This window comes from Peromyscus californicus, unplaced genomic scaffold (assembly GCF_007827085.1).
Source record: "Peromyscus californicus insignis strain IS unplaced genomic scaffold, ASM782708v3 Scaffold_6__1_contigs__length_162567912, whole genome shotgun sequence".
Lineage (NCBI taxonomy): Eukaryota > Metazoa > Chordata > Mammalia > Rodentia > Cricetidae > Peromyscus > Peromyscus californicus.
This window is the reverse complement of record NW_026294584.1, coordinates 87042793-87061610: the sequence shown is the minus strand read 5'-3', so window position 1 is coordinate 87061610 and position 18818 is coordinate 87042793. Positions and strand designations below refer to the sequence as shown.

Sequence of the window (18818 nt, the reverse complement as noted above, 5' to 3'; positions counted from 1 at the left end):
CAACCACCTTCACTGTGTCTGTCCTGGACCCACTCCATTGCTTCTATCCGGTACCTCACCCATTCTCCTTCCTCAAGAAGCATGACTGTCAATGTCTACGTGCATCTTTTTGCTTAATGGTGCTCTTGCAAACTGTATTATTTTGTATACTATGTATATTTTTGTGTGTGCATACATGTGTGCATGTGTGTGAGGGTGAGTCTGCCCCTGCTTCTGAGTGTAACGGTGACAGGTTGATGTGGTCTCTTCTCTTGCTCTCCACTTTGTCTTTTGAGCAGGATCTCCTACTGGCCCTGGAGTTCACTGGCTGGCTAGACAAAGTCTTGGGTCCTCTTGTCACCCCTCCAGTGCTGGCATTACAGCTCATGCTATTGTGCCAGGCTTTTCTAGGGACTCTGGGGATCCGAACTCAGGTTCTCATACTGTTAAGTAAGCATTTTACCAATTGAGCCATCTCTCCAGCCCCTGCTATCTAGCTACCTACCTACCTACCTACCTACCTACCTACCTACCTACCTAATCTATCTACCTACCTACCCAACCTACCTACCTATCTACCCACCTACCTATCTACCTACCTACCCACCTACCTATCTACCTACCTACCCACCTACCCACCTACCTACCTACCCCCTCCTACCTATCTACCCACCTACCTATCTACCTATCTACCTACCTACCCACCTACCTACCTATCTACCCACCTACCTATCTACCTATCTACCAATCTACCTTTTTTTTTTCTTTTTGAGGCAGGGTTTCTCTGTGTAGCCCTGCTGTCCTGGAACTCCCTCTGTAGTCTAGGCTGGCCTCAAACTCACAGAAATCCACCTGCCTCTGCCTCCTGAGTGCTAGGGATAAAAGTCTTGCATCACCACTGTCCAGCCTATTTATTTTTTTTTTTTACACAGGTCTCACCATGTAGCCCTGGCCTGGAACTCACTTTGTAAATGATACTGATCTTGAACTCACAGAGATTCTCCTGCCTCTGCCTTCTGAGTGCTGGGATTAAGGTATGTTTCATCACACCTGGCTATGTTTACTTTACATAAATGATTACATAAGAATCCACTGTGCATTTCCATGGGGTATCCTGCTTTCAAGATCCACCAGGGTCCACTGAACTGGGACTTCCAGTTGCTGTAGACACAGCCTGAACCATGCCCTTCCCTGCTCCCTCTTCTAAGCTGTCTTCAGCTCCTGTCATCTGTTTGGAGTCTGAAAATGATCCTTTTTTTCTTCTCTATCTCTCCTCACAACAAAAGACAGGTGGAGCCTTTTCCTCAAGAGAAATCTAGAGGGACTGGGGTCTGCTTCCTGCCAAGGTCAAACCCTCTGCTGTGACTGAGAAAGTTCTAGAAGGCTGGCAGCACACAGAACTCAGGGGAGGAAGTGGGCTCAGGGAGTGAGCAGGAACACGTGTGGCGATTGCCCCGTGGTGTCAGCTTCCCTGCGTGGCACTTTCTACATCCTACAGGCTCTGTGTCACCGAACCAGGGTGGACTCCTAGACTTGTGCACTTGGCCCCAGCAGATGATGCTGTTTTGGAAGGCTGTGGAACCTTTAGGAGGTGGGACCCTGCAGAAGGAAGGGAGTCACAAGGGGTGGGCCTTAGGTTTTGATAGCCAGACCCCACTTCCAGCTCTCTTTCTGTTTCTTGACTTCTGACCCAACGTACCGCAGCCTCACATTCCTGCTACCATGCCTTTGTGGCCATGATGGCCTGCGCCCTCAAACTGTGAACCAAAACAAACCCATGCTCCCTTCCACTGCCTCTTCTGCCAGACTTCTTCCCAGGGACCCTGTCTCACCTTGTGGATGACAGCCCCAGCTCCAACACGGGCGTGGGGACTTCTACTACATATCCAGAAGCGGATCTGCATCACATCTGTCTTTCTTTCTGCGGCAACTGCTTGGGAGAGTGCTATAGTCCCTGACCTCCTTACCATGGGCCAGCACCTCCATTCTCTGAAGGGGGGGTCTCAGGATAGCAAAGGATCGCACCCCCTCTGCCAACACCAAAACAAACCATTCCAGACCTTCTTCTACCTGTTGCTGGGCTAGAAGGTGTTTCAGGCCTTGGAGACATCCACATCATCTCTGAGACCCAGCCAACCTCCTCTCATTTCATTCTGAGCCTTGACCTGAAAAACTTATCAAGAGATGGTCTGGGGAGGAGGTCTAGATTCCTGTTTTGTGTGGCCTGGGCAGAGTGCATGCCTCTCTGTGCTGCTGCCTCTACTTGGTTTTCCTTTAAAATAACAAAATGGACTCTTAGAGGGGAAGGGATACAGGGCTACCTGGGCCCACTTCCCTGCCAAAGCAGGATGCCCTACCTGACCTTTCAACTTTGGTGTGGGTGGGCCATTCCAATGTCAGGGCTCACACTGCCTCACAGAGAAGCCCATTTGTCTTCTGAATATTCTCAGCATTGTAAAGAACTTCCTTGGGTGAAATAAAGAATTAATAAGATTTATAACAATAGCTACAAACTATCTCCTGGCACCAGGCATGGTCCTGAGTACTCTTACCTGGTTTATTTCAATTGAATCCTCATACCCTAGCCTTCTCCTCCCCGGTCCTACCCTGCTTCTGGAGTGAAAACACCTCCCATCAAAAAGCTATGATCTTCAAACCTACGAGCAGTGCAGAGGGCATGGACCTGAAAGGGGAGGAAGCTGATGAACACTAAGGAATGCTGATGGTATTGAGTGGTCAGGCCCAAGTGTGTTATCATGTCTACATCATGTGCTAACCCTCAGAATCAGGTGGGGTCTGTCAGCATCTGGGGCTCAGAGCCCGGGGGCCTTTCATGCTGCTTCTTATAGCACACAGTAAGGGTCCAGGGGCCCTCGAGGTCCTGGTTTGCATGTTTAAGGGCAGGACAGACATTGGGTACATAACACCATATTCCAAAACAACCTAAGTCCTAATTCCTCTGTAACAAGGAGGGGGAAAGGTGGTGGCCCAGCAACCCCCCCCCACTTTGCCATCAGGAGAAGGCGGTGTCCCAGCAGCCCTCCCCCCCTCACTCTCTGCCATCAGGAGAAGGCGGTGACCCATCATTGTCCTCTATGCTCTCTGCTGTCCACCATTTTCTGTCAGCAACTCGGCTCTGCTCCTGGAGTCATCATCATCTACGGATCCATCTTGGAAACTGATAGCCAGCCCAAACACTGACATCCAGAAGCTCCAAGTCCACACGGATAGATTAGATACTGGATTCACACCCCAATCTACACAGCTGGGTCTCACTGAGACCTACTGAGATCTCTGGAGACAGGCCCAAGACTCCACACGTTAAACAAGGTTCCTAGTCGAGCCCCATCTGGGCAGTCTCATGCCAAGTACTTAACCACGGTGTTAAACAGAAGAGGTAGATTTTCTGATACTGGGTGGACTTGGCCTCCCCGGGAACTGGACCACAGGCCTAGTGTGGTCCTTGGTAGGTGTAGGCTGTGGGCATGCGTAGTGTGTAGGTAGTCAACGATGAAGTGGGGACACGGGAGAGGGAGAGCATGCCTATGGGAGGAGTCACCAGCTCTGAGGAGTGGGAGAAGACGCTCAGGGGGTCATGAGGCCTGAGTGTGGGGCCAGAGAGAGTAGAAAGTGCTCCCACGGCCCAGACTACATTTCCTGCTCCCGATTCGGCCCAGGCACAAGCACCCAACACTCTGATCCCTCCGATGATAACGATGATGAAGAAGGAAGAACTCTCTAGTTCTAGTAACCTACCCTGCCCAAGGCCCAGTCCCCAGGCCCGCTTCCTGAGTGGCTAGGCTCCTCATCTGGCCTGGTATAATCTAACAAATATCTCTGTTGGTGACAGGCCCATGGGGCAAGGGACACCTTGTGTGTGATCCAGCACTGCGCCTCTTAATGACAATGAGGCCCAAAGTGCGAAGGGGGAGCGGAGAGACCTACCTGAGCTGCTGGCACTCTCCGAAGCACTCCTGGACATCTTGGGCTGGCCATGTTTGCTGCTGGCCCGCCCAGTCCCTGGTGGAGGGGGGCCTGAGGGAGCAGGGGCACCATCACCCCTGATAGTGGTGAGGTCCTGCATGCTGAAGCTCCGGAGTCTCTCCGACAAGGCACCCTGTCCCTGGACACAACACAGAAGAACACTTGTCAGAGGCCTGACCATAGGCTTATGAGCAATGGGAACAGACAGGAGATGTGACAAGGGCCGAGAGACCTTTGCTCTGTGAGTAGACAGGGCAGAAGTAAGCCCTGTGTTGCCTCTCCTGAGGTTCCCAGGTATACTTGATGACATGGCAGGTATATTCCAGGGCCACCTCTAGGGCTCAGCCATCACCCCCCCTCTCTTTTAGAGATATTCCCTTCCCTCTTTCAGACACCCCAGGGAAATCTGTACCTAGGATTACAGCCCCCTCCAACCTGTTTTTGTTTGAGATAGGGTTCTCATATGTTCGAGGCTGGCCTTGAACTTGCTGCTTAGCAATGTAGGCGTATGCCTATTAGGATGATCTTGAACGCCTAATCCTCTTGCCTCCATATCCCAAATGCAAGGCTTATAGGCATGGGCACCACACCTGGTTTATGTATTGATGGGCTCAAATTCAGGGTTTTATGCATGCCAGGCAGGCACTCGACCACGTCAGCGACATCTCCAGCCACTGCAGTCCCTACTCTCCCGAGATGGCTGGAGGCCACTGGCTTCCCCCCAATAAAAGTCTATATATGGCCACGCTCTCCTCAGTTCTCAGAATCTGGTTACAAACTCAAAACCTAATAGTCTATGCACTCAGCTGTCCTTCCTAAAGGCTATAAAGCGCAGACGATGTTTCACTGTATGACAGCAGTCATTTTTTTTTTAAATCTGTGAAACTGAGATGGTTTACAAGGCACATTTACTCCTATTGGCACATTTGAGTTTCATAAAATACCCAAGAAGTAATGAATCAGGAAGGAAGAAATGATATTTAAAAAAAACCTCTGCTGTCGGAATAAGCACTCCATACACTGAAGGAGCTGTGGAGTGAATCTCAGTGTGAATGTATTCCTTTGTTTAGGAAAGCAAGGTGAATGTGTTGTGTGGATGAAAGAGCAAATCGTCCCTCCCCGGCCTGGTCCTGAGTGAAGAGAAAGGGCCAAGGTGAAGACAGGGCTGAGTGTAGCGTAGGTGTGCAGGTGTGCGAAGACAGGGCTGAGTGTAGCGTAGGTGTGCAGGTGTGCGAAGACAGGGCTGGGTGTAGCGTAGGTGTGCAGGTGTGCGAAGACAGGGCTGGGTGTAGCTGTAGGTGTGCAGGTGTGTGAAGACAGGGCTGGGTGTAGCTGTAGGTGTGCAGGTGTGCGAAGACAGGGCTGGGTGTAGCTGTAGGTGTGCAGGTATGCAAAGACAGGGCTGGGTGTAGCGTAGGTGTGCAGGTGTGCGAAGACAGGGCTGGGTGTAGCTGTAGGTGTGCAGGTGTGCCTCAAGGAAGAGAGAGGCTAGTTAGATTTTGTTGTTGTTGTTTAGAATTTATTTTTGTATAGTTTTATTTTTTCAATTATTATCTGAGGCTTTCATACATGAATATAATGTGTTTTGATGAAATTCATGGAAGTTCTACCCTTGCTGAGGAGTTAGTGGCCACTGATGTCTGCAGGTGGGAGTCAGGGAGTCAGTTATCTTTTTAAAGATTATTAATTTAAAATTATCTATTTGCGCATGTGTGCTTGCAAGCGTGCGTGCATGTGTGTGTGTGTGTGTGTGTGTGTGTGTGTGTGTGCGCGCGCTCATGTGCACTCACTGGCCAAGCCAGAAAAGGGTATCAGATCCCCTGGAGCCAGAGTTACAGGCCGTTGTAGGCTGTCGGACAAGGATACTGAACCAAACTTGGGTCCTCCAGAAGAGCAGCAAATACTCTTAACCACTGAGCCATCTCTCCGGCCAGTTTTCTACAGGAATGAGGCCCCTGATAGGTTGCCCATGTTCCAGTAGATGGCCTATTCCGATGTACTGAGCAGACCGAGTGGGTTAAAAGACAAAACAAGCCTGAGAAAGGGAAGGGAGGCTGAGAGGAGACTGGTGTTACTCAGATAGTGTTGGGATTTGGAACAAGCAACTGCCAGGCCATGAACTTGGGTGTGCTCAGAATGCTGGTGGCCCTGCAGCCTCCCCTCAAGTACTGGGGGGGTGAGTCAGCAGGGTGGGAATGGCCTCTTGTTTTCATAGTGAAGGGAAGAGTGGTGCCTAGAGGTCCAGAGGACTTGTGAATAACAAGGTACAGTAGACACAACAGCATCAGGGAATCAGTGCAGAGGGGACGAGGGCGGCCAGAGCAGAAAATGAGCAAAGCACCAGACAGAGGCTTTCTGCAGCTGGAGGAGGGTTTGAGTGAGCCTTTCCACGTCGTTCAGTCACAAACCACTGATCTAAACGGGTGGGCAGAGCACAGCCCCTTGCTAAAATGGAAGGTCTAACGTGACAAGGAACAAAGGAAGGCGAGACACAAAATAACGCCAGAGAGGCTGCGTCTATGTGTTTAGGAACGTGTGTGCACACAGACATATGTAATAACGACTGAAGAAGAAGAGGCCATTAATTTACAAGAGTGGCTGGGGTACATGGGAGAGGTTGAAGGAGGACAGGAAGGAAAGGAAAAGATATAATCTCGAGAAATACAAAATTATAATAGTAAAACCAACAACACCACATACAACTACTGCAACGAAAGCTGGGGAGGGGGCAGGCAAAAGGGGCTAGCACACTGCAACGAAAACTGGGGAGGGGGCAGGCAAAAGGGGCTAGCACAAGGTTTGATGATGTACCGGGAAATGAAATAGGTAAAGTCTCAACCTACCAAAGACACAGAAACCATGTCTCAAGGAAACTAACAACAAAGACACGCAGGGCCTGCTGCCTCACACCTGTAATCCTGGCATTTGGGAGCCTCAGGCAGGAAAATTATCACGTTTGAGGCTGGTCTCGGCAGCATAGTTCCAGGCCAACCTGGGCTACAACATGAAACTTATTCCCCCAGCAACCAACAACAACAAACACAAACCACAAACAGAAAATGGTTTAAGTATCCAAATACATACAGTTAGAACCACTAATCTTTAAAAACAAAGTATTACATCCTCAAGATACCCACTGTGTAGAACAAGCCAGAGTTAAGTGTGTAAGAGGGCCAACTAAGGACCTGGAGAGATGGCTCAGTGGTTAAGAGAGCTTGCTGCTCTTCCACAGGAGCTGAGTTCAGTTCCCAGCACCCACATCAAGAGGCTCACAACTGCCTGTAAATCCAGTTCTGGGAGGATCCAACACCTTTGACATCTAATGCACCCACACAAATGTGTACAACCCCCCACCCCACCCCCAACAGATACACACACACACACAATTAAAAATAAAATAAATCTTTAAAAACAATGTTTTGATTTTATTTTTTTATGCCAGTGAAGATGATGGCTGCTGCTGTTGCCTGCTGCTGGCCACATCGAAGTTGCTACTGAAATCAATGAAAGAAAAGACAACCTATGGCCAAAAGGATCACGTGGGGTCTCATGACCCCCAAGCCCAAAACACTGGTCAGGTCCATCAACATCTTCTGCATCTTGTAAACGCTCTGCAACAGACCTGAGGGAAAACAGCAGTCTACACAGTACGCGTCCATTTGGCAAAGGGCTCAGTTTCACTCAGGGAAGCCGAGCCAGCCCAGCTCCAGTATCACCAGCATCAGGGAGACTGTGAGTGGAAAGGGTTAGGCAAGAGAAAAGCATGGCTCAGGACCAAGCTAGCCCTGTGCTGAAGGGAACCACAGAAGCATGGAGACAAGAGTCCTGAAAACAAACCAGAACAGCTGGAGACGTCTGAAAGCATCATGCTTCTCTTGAAAACCTCTCAGGCCTGCTCAGTCTCTACTCAACCTCATTCTTAATCACCGTCCATGAGGCACACCTTAGCTCCATCTTTTATTCAGGAGCTGTCATCTTCTGGAAGAGCTTCTGTCTGCCACACTGTGTTCCCTACTTTGGGAAAATAATTTTGGATTCTCTATGTTTGAAAAACATAATATCATCAGGGCATAGTGGCGCATGCCTTTAATCCCAGCCTCGGGAGGCAGAGGCAGGTGGATCTCTGTGAGTTGGAGGCCAGCCTTGTCTACATAGTGAGTTCCAGAGCTACATACTGAGACTTTATCTCAAAAAAAAAAAGAAGAAAAGAAAAAGTGTAATATCATATTGTCCCTAACTCAATGAATACTATGATAATAAAAAGCTCTGAGAAGCCCTACAGTGGTTTGTTTGTTTGTTTCTTTTTTTTCTTTTCTTTTTTTTTGAGACAGGGTCTCTCTACAGCCCTGGCTGTCCTGAAATTCACTATGTAGACCAGGCTGGCCTCCAACTTACTGAGTTCCATCTACCTCTGCCTCCTGAGTGCTGGGATTAAAGGCATGTACCACCCCACCTGACTGCCCTACAGTGTTTGGGGCTGTTTAATAAAATGTATTCCAAATGTCTATGGCCACAGTAGGAGTCACTGAGAACCAACCATGCAAATGTCTTTCCAAACCTCATTCTTTTCCTTTTATTTTTTCTCTCTCTTATTTGAGACAGGGTCTCACTCTGTAACCCTGGCTGGCCTGGAACTTACTATGTAGACCAGTCTGACCTGGAACTCATAAAGGTCTATTTGTGTCTGCTTCCCAAGTGCTGGTATTAAAGGGATGCACCACCATATCTGGCTATTCTTTTTCTTTTGAATATGTATGTGTATGTATTGCATGCAGGTGTATTGGGGCATATGTGTATTTGTATACATGGAGGTCAGAGGACCTCCTCAGGAATGCTGTTGTCTACTTCCTTTGAGTCAGGATCTCTCCTTGACCTGGAGTTCACCAAGTTAGGCAAGGCTACCCTGGGGATCTTTTAGTGTGCACCCGCCCCCCCCCCCCCCCCAGCACAGGGATCACAGGCATGTGCCGCCACACTTGACGTTTTTACTGGGTTCTGGGGACTCAGGTGCTCATGCTCGCACTGCAAGCGCTTTCCTGACCGAGCCATTTCCCAGTCTTCATTCTTGAAATGACTATAAAAAACAAAACTTAAACTTCCCTGCCTCCCTTGCAGCTATGGCTGCATTATACTGCAGTCTTGTCCAATACGTTGTGAGGAGAAATCTGCTGAGGGGTTTGTGGTTGGGGAGACATTTTCTCTTCCTGATATGTAGAAGGAGAAAGTCCTGCCCTGCTCCTTTCTCTCTGCCTTCAAGGGTGGTTTAGATCTTGGAGCTGGTGATAGGAGCGTCGCAGAGCCGTTGTCCAGAGCCTGGTTGTAATAGTGACAACTTCCATCCACTCCTAGCTTTTTTCATAAGTAGTTTTCATCAGTTCATAAACAAAGTCTTCCACTTCTGAAGTTACAGTGGTCCGTAATATTGCTTCTGATATCACTATCTCTACCTACAGATATGTATACTTAGTTATCACCTGTGGCAAGACTGGACAATGGAAGGTTCTGAGTGTTTGGTTAAGTGAAGAAATATGGGTCCTGGTTAACTAGAATTTCACTGATCTTCTCTGGACCATCAAGGAACAAAGGGGTTAAACTCTCCCACTTTCACAACTACATTCAGGCCTCAGTTCTCTGAGAAGGACAGACAGGTGTCTTTGCCAACAAAGAGCCACTTATCTACAAGGCCCTTACAGTCAGGGTCGAGGGAGAACAAACACAGAGGGTCTAAGTCAGCCGCACAGTGTCTCAAGGACAAACCCAGCAGCCCCTTCTGAGTCACGTCCAAGCTTGTGCAGATGTGTCCGAAAATGATAAGACTAGACCTCAGCTAATTAGAAATATATTAATATAACTGCTGCCTGCTTAACCAGTCCTCAGCCAATTAGAAAGACATTAATATAACCACTGCCTGCTTAACCACTTATGTAGCTGACCCTGAAACTCCGCTTAACTGTACTCTAAAGGAGCCTGCATGTCCCTCTCGGGGTTGTCCCCACTCTGTACAGGTGAAGGACCCCACATGCATGATCATATAATAAACGCTCTTTGTTCTTGCATACTATTTGAGTCTGAGGTCTTCCTTCAGCATTTCCTCGGACCCTACAGGAAGTGGAGGGCATAACAGGTATTGGCAGCAGAGATGAAGATTCCAGAAATAACAGTCGGAGCCATATCACTAGTCCTTTGTAAGAATCAGAGAAAGGGATAGCATAGGCATCGATGGATGGCTGAGCTGCGGGCTTCGGCAGACTCTGACGGTGAGCAGCGGGGTTAGTCAGGCCTTAGCCTGTTTACAGTGCTTCTGCAGTCCTCTTAATTGTGTGCACAAGTGTTTTTAAAAACTTCAGTCTAGCAGTGTGTTAAATAAGCCGTAAACACTCTAAATGGAGGGCATTGTGTCACTATTTCGCTGGCAGTGATTCCTTTCTTAGTGGCACTTGAGATAATGACTTCTAGACAATGGAAACGGCTGCACTTCTTGGAGCAGCTTCTGATAAACATCTAGACTCCCTGCAACATGCTCTCAATGGCATCTATGCTGTTCCCTGTACTCCATGGAAATGTACTTGACTCTGGGCATTTCTGCTGGTCTTCCCTCCAGATAATACTACTGCAGCCTTGCAGCCTCCTTTCTACTTGACACCGAGTCGGGGCCAAGGAGCTGGACAGCATAAGCATGTGGGCATCTACTGAGTCACTGCCTGAGTGAAGTGGCTACAGGAGACCACCCCACCCCACTCCCATACACCAGCCAGGGGCCCAGACCTGAGCGGGTGTTCTGTTGAACACGCATTGAGATGTGTCCACAAGAGTAGGACATAGGAACGGCGGCACACCTGTGAGGCAAAGTGCTCCAGGAGTGAGCCCCTTTTGGAGAACTTGGGTGTGTAAATATGTGAACCAAGTGGAAAGAGGATTTTTGGTTTTTTGTTTGTTTTGAGACAGGGTTTCACTGTGTAACTCAGGCTGACCTAGAACTCTTTGTGTAGACCAGGTTAGCCCTGAACTCACAGAAGTCTGCCTGCCTCTGCTTCTCAAGTGCTGGGATTAAAGGCATATGTCACTATGCCTGGTTGTTTTGACAGGGTTTTATGTATCCCAAGCTGACCTCAAACTTGCTAAGTAGCCAAGGATAGACCTTGAACTTCTGATCTTCACCTCCCAACCACTGGGATTTCAGGTATCCAAAGCCACATTTAATTTACATGGTGCTTGGGATTTAACCTAAGGCTTTGTGCATGCTAGGCAAGCACTTTATCAACTGAGCTCCATCCCTAGCCAAAGAGGGGTACATTTGTTGGACAGCTTTTAATACTTTCTCACCACTAAGCATTGCTATTTAGTCCATCCTAGAGGGAATCTTGGAAGTTTTGATGGCTAAGGAGATGGATGGGGTGCAGTTATCCATTGTCAATGCCCATGACTGTATCTGCTCAGTGAAAGCATGCCTCCAGGTGACAGGCTTTACTGGGTGGTAGGGCTAGGAGTGACTTCACCCTCTTTTATCCTTTTTGTGTCTTGCCCAAGGCTCATGCACTCCTTTAGGGAGGCAATGCAATTAAATTTCCAGCAACACACAGCAGTCTCTCAAGATAACCCTGAGGACCTCATTCTGTAAATACTGGGCTTCTATGACAGTGGCAAAGGTCTTCAAACCCAAAACAATTCAGGAAGTTTTGGTTTTGCTTTGTTTTAATTTTTACTTATTTTATTTGTATTAGTGTTTTGCCTGCATGTATGTGCACCATGTTCATGTCTGGTGCCCACAGAGGTCAGAAGTAGGCACTGGATCCCTCAGAACTGGAGTTACAGATGTTTGCAAGCTACCATATGGATGCTAGAAACGGAACCTGCCTCTCAACCACTGAGCCATCTCTCTAGGTCCTATTTTTTATTTTGGAGGCAGGGTAGCCTCAAGCTCACTATGTAGTCAAGATGACCTTGAGTTCCCAATCTTCCTTCGCCCATGTCCTAAGTGCTGGGATTACAGGTGAGCAACGCTATGGCCCATGGATATATATTTAACTGAAATTAAAATGGAACCGAGAGGTAAGGCAGATACTTCCAGAAATGGGATGATTTAAGGCCCTGCGCAGGTTCTGGAGGGATCCACCGAGTCCCAGGGGAAGGCCCAGCGGAGTGTGAATTTTAGCTCATCTCATTTCCCCAAGTACCCAGTGCTCGCTGGACGACAACAACGAGGATGAAAGTGAAAGGTTTTAGTGAGTCAGGCAACTGACAACAAAGCCACTAGCATAGCCACATTCCCCAGGGGTAACTCAAGAAGAGTTAGTGCTTCCTGCAGAACCTCCCATCATGCCCAGCTTCCACGGCTGAACGTGCTCTACCGCAGGGCCAGGCAGCCCCACCTCAGCATGCCGCACGGAGATCAGGCTTTCTTCAGGACACAAAACTGGATTAAGGAACACAACAGAAAGAGATGAGGATTTCTACCGGGAGAGCGTCGTTGGTACAAATTCAGTTCATTCTCTAGGCATTAAACAAAGAGGGGTGGGGACTGAGGAAGTTAGTCACACGTTAGATGCTGCCAGATGAACACACTAACAAGCTCTGGTATGATGACAAAGTGCAGCCAGTCTGTGTGTCTGGATTCACACATGCCACACGGAGGTGTTGGGGCAGCAGGACACCTGCCTCGGATCCAGACCAGAGCCTGGTGGGTAGAGACGGCTGCTGGGCCTCTCTACCTGACTGGATCGGTTTGGAGTTAGTCACACCTCTCAAGGGGGTTACCTGCCCTTCTCTGACGTCCAAAGAGGAGACAAAATGAAAGAGTCGAGCCACCTGATAAGAGGTAAAAGGGGCAAAAGAAACAAAAGAAAAAAGAAAAGAAAAGAAAAAGCCATGGGCGCAGGCCAACAAGATATCAAAGAGTCATGTGACCCTCCTTCTTTCCTTTACTGGTTCACTCCCTCACTGCTCAGCTCATGCTTTCTCTGTTCACACACAACAGATGCTGAGGGAATGCTGACAGAACTCCATGGAGTCCTGAAGAGGAACGAACGTCGGTGTGAAGCAGCTCCTGCTTCTAAGAACCTCAGTCAGACCGAGGCATCGAGACAGACATTTGTATAAGAGGACAAAAATTACCAAATTTGTAAAACAGGCACCGGTTCTGGGTGGACGGACACCGTGGCTGCCTGAGTCTCAGTGGAGTCCTGACACAGGAGCTCACAGCTGTGCAAGGTGAGGGCTGGCACACCAGGAGGAAGGGTGAAGAAAAAACAAGGATAGTAGCATCGTGAGAACCTTCTAGAAACAGTTCGTGGACTATGCTGAGAACTGGCCCAATATCCCAGTATCTTTCTCCCCAGTTTTTCTTCTCACTTTGCAGCTGGGGACAGGGATGTTTGGGATATGATCTGTTTCCTGACCTCTGTTTCAGGAAGTGCCCTTAATGAGAAATAACAGGCAAATCAAACTGCCTGGTGAGCTAGATCTCTGTGTCAGGTCATTCGAGTCAGGCATCCCCAGGAAACGGGGGTTCAGGACCCTCCCAACACGGAGCTCTCAAGACAGTTGTCTCAGTTGGAGACCTGCCTGCCCTGTGCACGCTTCTTCCACATTTCTCATGCTCTCTGGCACCCAGGTAACAAATGACCGTCATTTCGGAAGCTCGCCCTTTCACTTCTCAGTTCCTACCCTTTCAGCGTCCCTTCCTCCTTCCCCTCCTCTGCCCTGCTAACATGGATTGAGCAATAGCTAGGCAATGGTTGACTGCTTTCCCCTTCCCTGTCTGAGGCCTGCAGCCCAACCCTGGTCCCAGTTCCCACACTCATCTTTATCCTTCCATCCCTTCTTATATTACCCCTACAGGACCATTTTCTTATTATTCTAGAAATAGCAACCCTACGCACTATTTTTTTTTAAAGGCAAGATTGACTGAGAATAAAACAAATGAATGAGAACACATAATTCTATTTCCCAGTGAATGGTGCCCATCTATTCCAGAGAGTAGGCTGTGGCCAAAGCCTGACTAACCCCTTGTGGTCACAGAGCACAAATGCAGGCAAAGTGTTTGAGTGTTGTCCAAAGTGTGTGGAAACCGGGCTGGCACAAGGAAGAGGGTGGAGAAACAGGAGCCGCTGCATGGGTGTAGGCAGGACCGTCCAGCTCTGCTTCCCTGGGAGCCGTACAGCTCCAGAGAACTTGGTGAGTGAGTGAGAGGGGAGAGAACCCCATCAAAGCCAGAGTAGCTGCAGGCCAAAGAGTGAAAACAAGACGGACAAGAACCAAGAATGTTCACAGAGGGCCTGAGGAGCCGCCCAGAACAGGTTTCCTCCATGATGGAAATATGTTGTGCCCATGCCAACTACTGGCCAACCAAGGAACTCAACTCCAGGGCGCCTCCATTTCAATTCATCTATATTGAAATAGACCCAGTATGGCGAGTGACTATTGTACTGGACATAATAGGGTTGGATGAATAAAAAAGGGTGGTGCATATTTCCCATCAACTAAGGTTTGTTTTGTTTGTGTTTGTGTTTTTTCAATACAGGGTCACTAAGTAGCCCTGGCTGTTCTGGAACTTACTATGTAGACCAGGTTGGGATTGCACTCACAGAGATCCACCTGCCTCTGCATCCCAGGTGCTGGGATTAAAGTTGCATGCCACCAAGACCAGCACATCAATTAGGTTTAATGAGTAATAACAAGTAACTACAAAACTAAGCATTGTTGTTCCTGTTATTTAACTCTTTATCTATTATTTATCTGTCTTTAATTCTTTATCTATTATTATTTACCTATTATCTTTATCTGTTATTTAACTTTTTCTTGAGATTTTATTTTTAATTTATGAGTATCCGAATGTATGTCTGCATATCATGCCTATGCAGTGTTTGCAGATGTCAGAAGAGGACGTCAGATCTCCTGCGAGTTATAGATGGTTGTGAGCTGCCATATGGGTGCTGGGAATTGAACCTGGGTCCTCTAAAGGAGCAGCCAATGCTCTTAACTGCTGAGCCATCTCTCTAGCCCCTTCTGGTTATTTTCTAATGCAAAAAATGCAGGAAAAGAAGGCACATTCCCTTAGTTCAAGACACTGGCAATCTAGGGGCAGAGAAGCCGGCTCTGCGGCTGAGTAGCACATACTGCTCTTGCAGAAGATCTGAGTCCAGTTCCCAGCACTCATATCAGGTGGCCCACAGCCTCCTGTAACTCCAGCTCCAAGGAAATCCTACACTATGGCCTTGTGGGCAATAACGTGTGCAAATACCTACACACAGACATAGACACATAATTTAAAATAAGTATTTAAGTAAAGAAGCTAGTAATCTAATAAAGAAACAGGGGGTTCCTGTGGGGAGGGGGAGCCACACATAAGCATGTGAGTGCAAATGCCACCCACCCCCACCCCCCGACACACACATATACATACATTGAAAACCACCTGCAGGACAATCTCTAATTCACAGAATGCAACTCTTTTTTTTTTTTTTTTGGTTTTTTCGAGACAGGGTTTCTCTGTGTAGCTTTGCGCCTTTCCTGGGACTCACTTGGTAGCCCAGGTTGGCCTCAAACTCACAGAGATCCACCTGGCTCTGCCTCCCGAGTGCTGGGATTAAAGGCGTGTGCCACCACCGCCCGGCCCAGAATGCAACTCTTACTTGGGGCATTTCTCTTCAATGGCTGACTTTAATAACAGGGTTGGTACAATTGGGGCTGTTCCAGCAACACAGCTTCAGGGGAGCTAAAGCAACATTGTTTTCAAGTTAAGTAAAGCTGGCCTAGCAAGCCTCAGAATGAACAGGTAGCTGGGACCCAGAGCAGGGGCCAAGTTTCCAAGAGAGTAAGGTATCCAGGATGCCGCCTCATGGTTGCAGAGCTTGGGTTCAGCTCATTCTCTTCACTGGGGCCAACTGTTAACGTGAAATGGGTTCTTCTGGACAAATGAATTCCAGGAGTATTGTTTTTGAAAAACAGAGATTATCAATTCTGGTCTTTCAAAGAGTTGGGGCGGTCTTCCTTTTGCATGGAATCATGGGCTACGAGACAGGAAATAGAGCGAAGTGCCAGCGAAGCCATCAGGACACTTATACAAAGGGCACATCATTTCCTGGGGACTGAGATGGAAGCCTTGGAGACAATGGTATGGACAGGGATAAACAGGGAACAGAAAGTTTCCATGTCTGGTTTTGTTTGTTTTAGGTTTTTCTAGTTTCAAGATTAAAAATAACAGCACAATAGAGGAATAAGAAATTATATTTTCATAATGATATGGCTTATGAAGCTCAAGACATTTTTGCATTTATTTGTTTTGTGTGTGTGTGTGTGTGTGTGTGTGTGTGTGTACATGTGCACATGTCTGGCACACATACAGCGGTCAGAGGTCAACTTTCAACTGATGGTTCCTTCATTCTACTATATGGGTTCCAGGAACAAATTTGGGTCATCGTAAAGTCAACAGCAAAATCCTTGTCCCACTGAGCCATCTCAACGACCTAGACCTATAAAGATTTTCATACTTCATGAAGATAAAAACATCCTCCACAGGTATTAGTTTACTAGGGAAGTTGCTCAGAGCTCAATATTGTTTTTATTTTTAAAAGGTTTGTGTGTATGGACGTTTTGCCTACACATATGTCATGAGCATGCAGGGCCCCTGAGGCCAGAATAGCACATTAGATTCCTTGGGACTGGAGTCACAGACACTTGTGAGCTGTGGTGTGGGTGCTGGGAACTGAATCTGGGCCCTCTAGAAGAGGTGCTCTTAACCACTGAGCCATAACGTGGTCAAAAGATCTTTCATCCCTCTATAGATAGCTCTGTAGTATCCAGGGAGCCATGGAAACATGGACAAAAGAGCGCCGGAAGGGTTGAGGTCCAATCCTTGATCACATGACCCGACAGAGGGATTTGCAGTCCCTCTGTGGCACAGATTCGTGTTGTACAATGATGTCTTTGTCCACATACAGGGACACACACACACACACACACACACACACATTTACACACACACACACACACATACACACACACACACACACACATACACACACACACACACACACACATATACATACACACACACACACACACACACATACATACACACACACACACATACACACACACACATACATACACACACACACATTTACACACACACACATTTACACACACACACACATTTACACACACACACACACATACACACACACACACATACATACACACACACATACACACACACATACACACACACACATTTACACACACACACATTTACACACACACATTTACACACACACACACACACGTGCACTCACACACACACACACACACACACACCACCCCCACAGTTCTTTTTATCTTCAAGGTCAATGTTCTAAGGTATTACATTTGCACCACAGGAAAAATACAGAAATAAACTGTTTTAACCTCAGTCACCCATGTTTTCTACTCTGGCTGGGACTTCAGGCAGTGACCTATCCAAAGCTGAATGTTTAAAATCATCTTATTAAGAACAGAGATCCACAGGCCCACTGCCTGAGGCTCTGATTCAGCACTACTTAAAATCAAAACTCAAAGCCTCCTAGGTGGTTTAGGCATGAAAGCCAGATTTGGACCCACAGTGAGTGAGTCATCCTCTGACACTGCTGGGTGCTGTCCACTGTCGCTATGGAAACCACTGGTGTAGACCTCGGCGTGACTGAAGTTTTGGATTTTTTTTTTTTTTAAGCATGTATCTGTTTCAAAAAATAGAGGGCATTATTTTTGGAGGAGAAGATGTGTTTTCTCTCCCTAAATATTTATATTTTGTGAGAAAAATCAAGGCGCCCACAGAGCAGAAAATTTTCTCTCATTTAAAACCATCGGACAGAAAACGGAAGTCCTTTGCCACACACACCCAGATGGAAGGAACTGATGAGAAGTTATTCCTCGAGGCAAGTTCTAGACCACCTGGACTGTCCTTCGGGTTTTAGCTGAGGTAAGATGCTCTGCTGGAAGAGTCTTGGGCCTAGCTAGGGGCCTTCCTGGTGATGGGGTGAGGAGATGACCAGCCAAGATGGCGTCAAGGCTCTGGAGGCCCCTGCCGGAGGCAGACCTGGAAGAGAATGACCCTCCGGAAGTTGCTGATGCCTCAGGGTGGCTGAGGAGCTGGGTGACCGGTGCTGACAAATACACCGTGTCTACTCTGACTGCAGAGAGACTAAGTGGTACCCTCTTCCATCGGGCTTCCAAGGCAGAGAAGATGCAGGAGAGAGGGACTGAGAGATGGTTTCCATCACTGTGTTGAAGGGTTGGCCAGACAAATTCAGGGCTTGGTGGTTTGTTCTCTTTTCTTTCATTTAAAAATTTGAACCTTAGAGGCTTGTATCACAGATGGAAGTTTCTTGGGATTCACTGCTATTTGTAAACCCTGATAGATCTCAAGTACCAAGGCAGAGTTTCCCTCCCAAAAATGCTGTCTGGGATCTGCTACTATGGTAGTTCCCATTACACTACAGTGGCCAGGGGTCCTGTGGATACTGGAATCACACTTTCCCACAGTTCCTTCCATCTCTCCTTCCCTCCTCCCAGCCTCAAAAGGGACTTTTCTTTCTTTAAAATAGAAACAATTGTTGTTATCATTCGAGATAGAGTCTCACTATGTAGCCCTGACTGGCCTGGAACTTCATATGTAGACCAACCAGGCTGGCCTTGAACTCACAGTGATCCATCTGCCTCTGCCTTCTGATTAAAGGTGCCACTAGTGGCAGAAGGTCCTTTTGAAAGAACCACTCAGCTCTGGGTGCTGAGCTTTCTCCAGCCAATGCTCTTAGCATGCTTTTCCCCATTTCCTGGCACAGGAACCCATCTTGGATCCTTGCTGGCCATCAGTGTGTTCC

At 47.8% G+C, this 18818-nt stretch overlaps 1 protein-coding gene across 2 annotated transcripts in view; it reads right to left on the bottom strand.

The window, feature by feature from the left end:
- The window catches only part of Reep1 (receptor accessory protein 1), a 107418-nt gene that overhangs the window by 12294 nt on the left and 76306 nt on the right, over positions 1–18818 (bottom strand). For both annotated transcript variants that reach the window (XM_052720396.1, XM_052720397.1), the window contains exon 6: positions 3925–4102. In XM_052720396.1, the coding sequence (XP_052576356.1) occupies positions 3925–4102 (178 nt within the window). The remainder of the gene's footprint in view (positions 1–3924; positions 4103–18818) is intronic.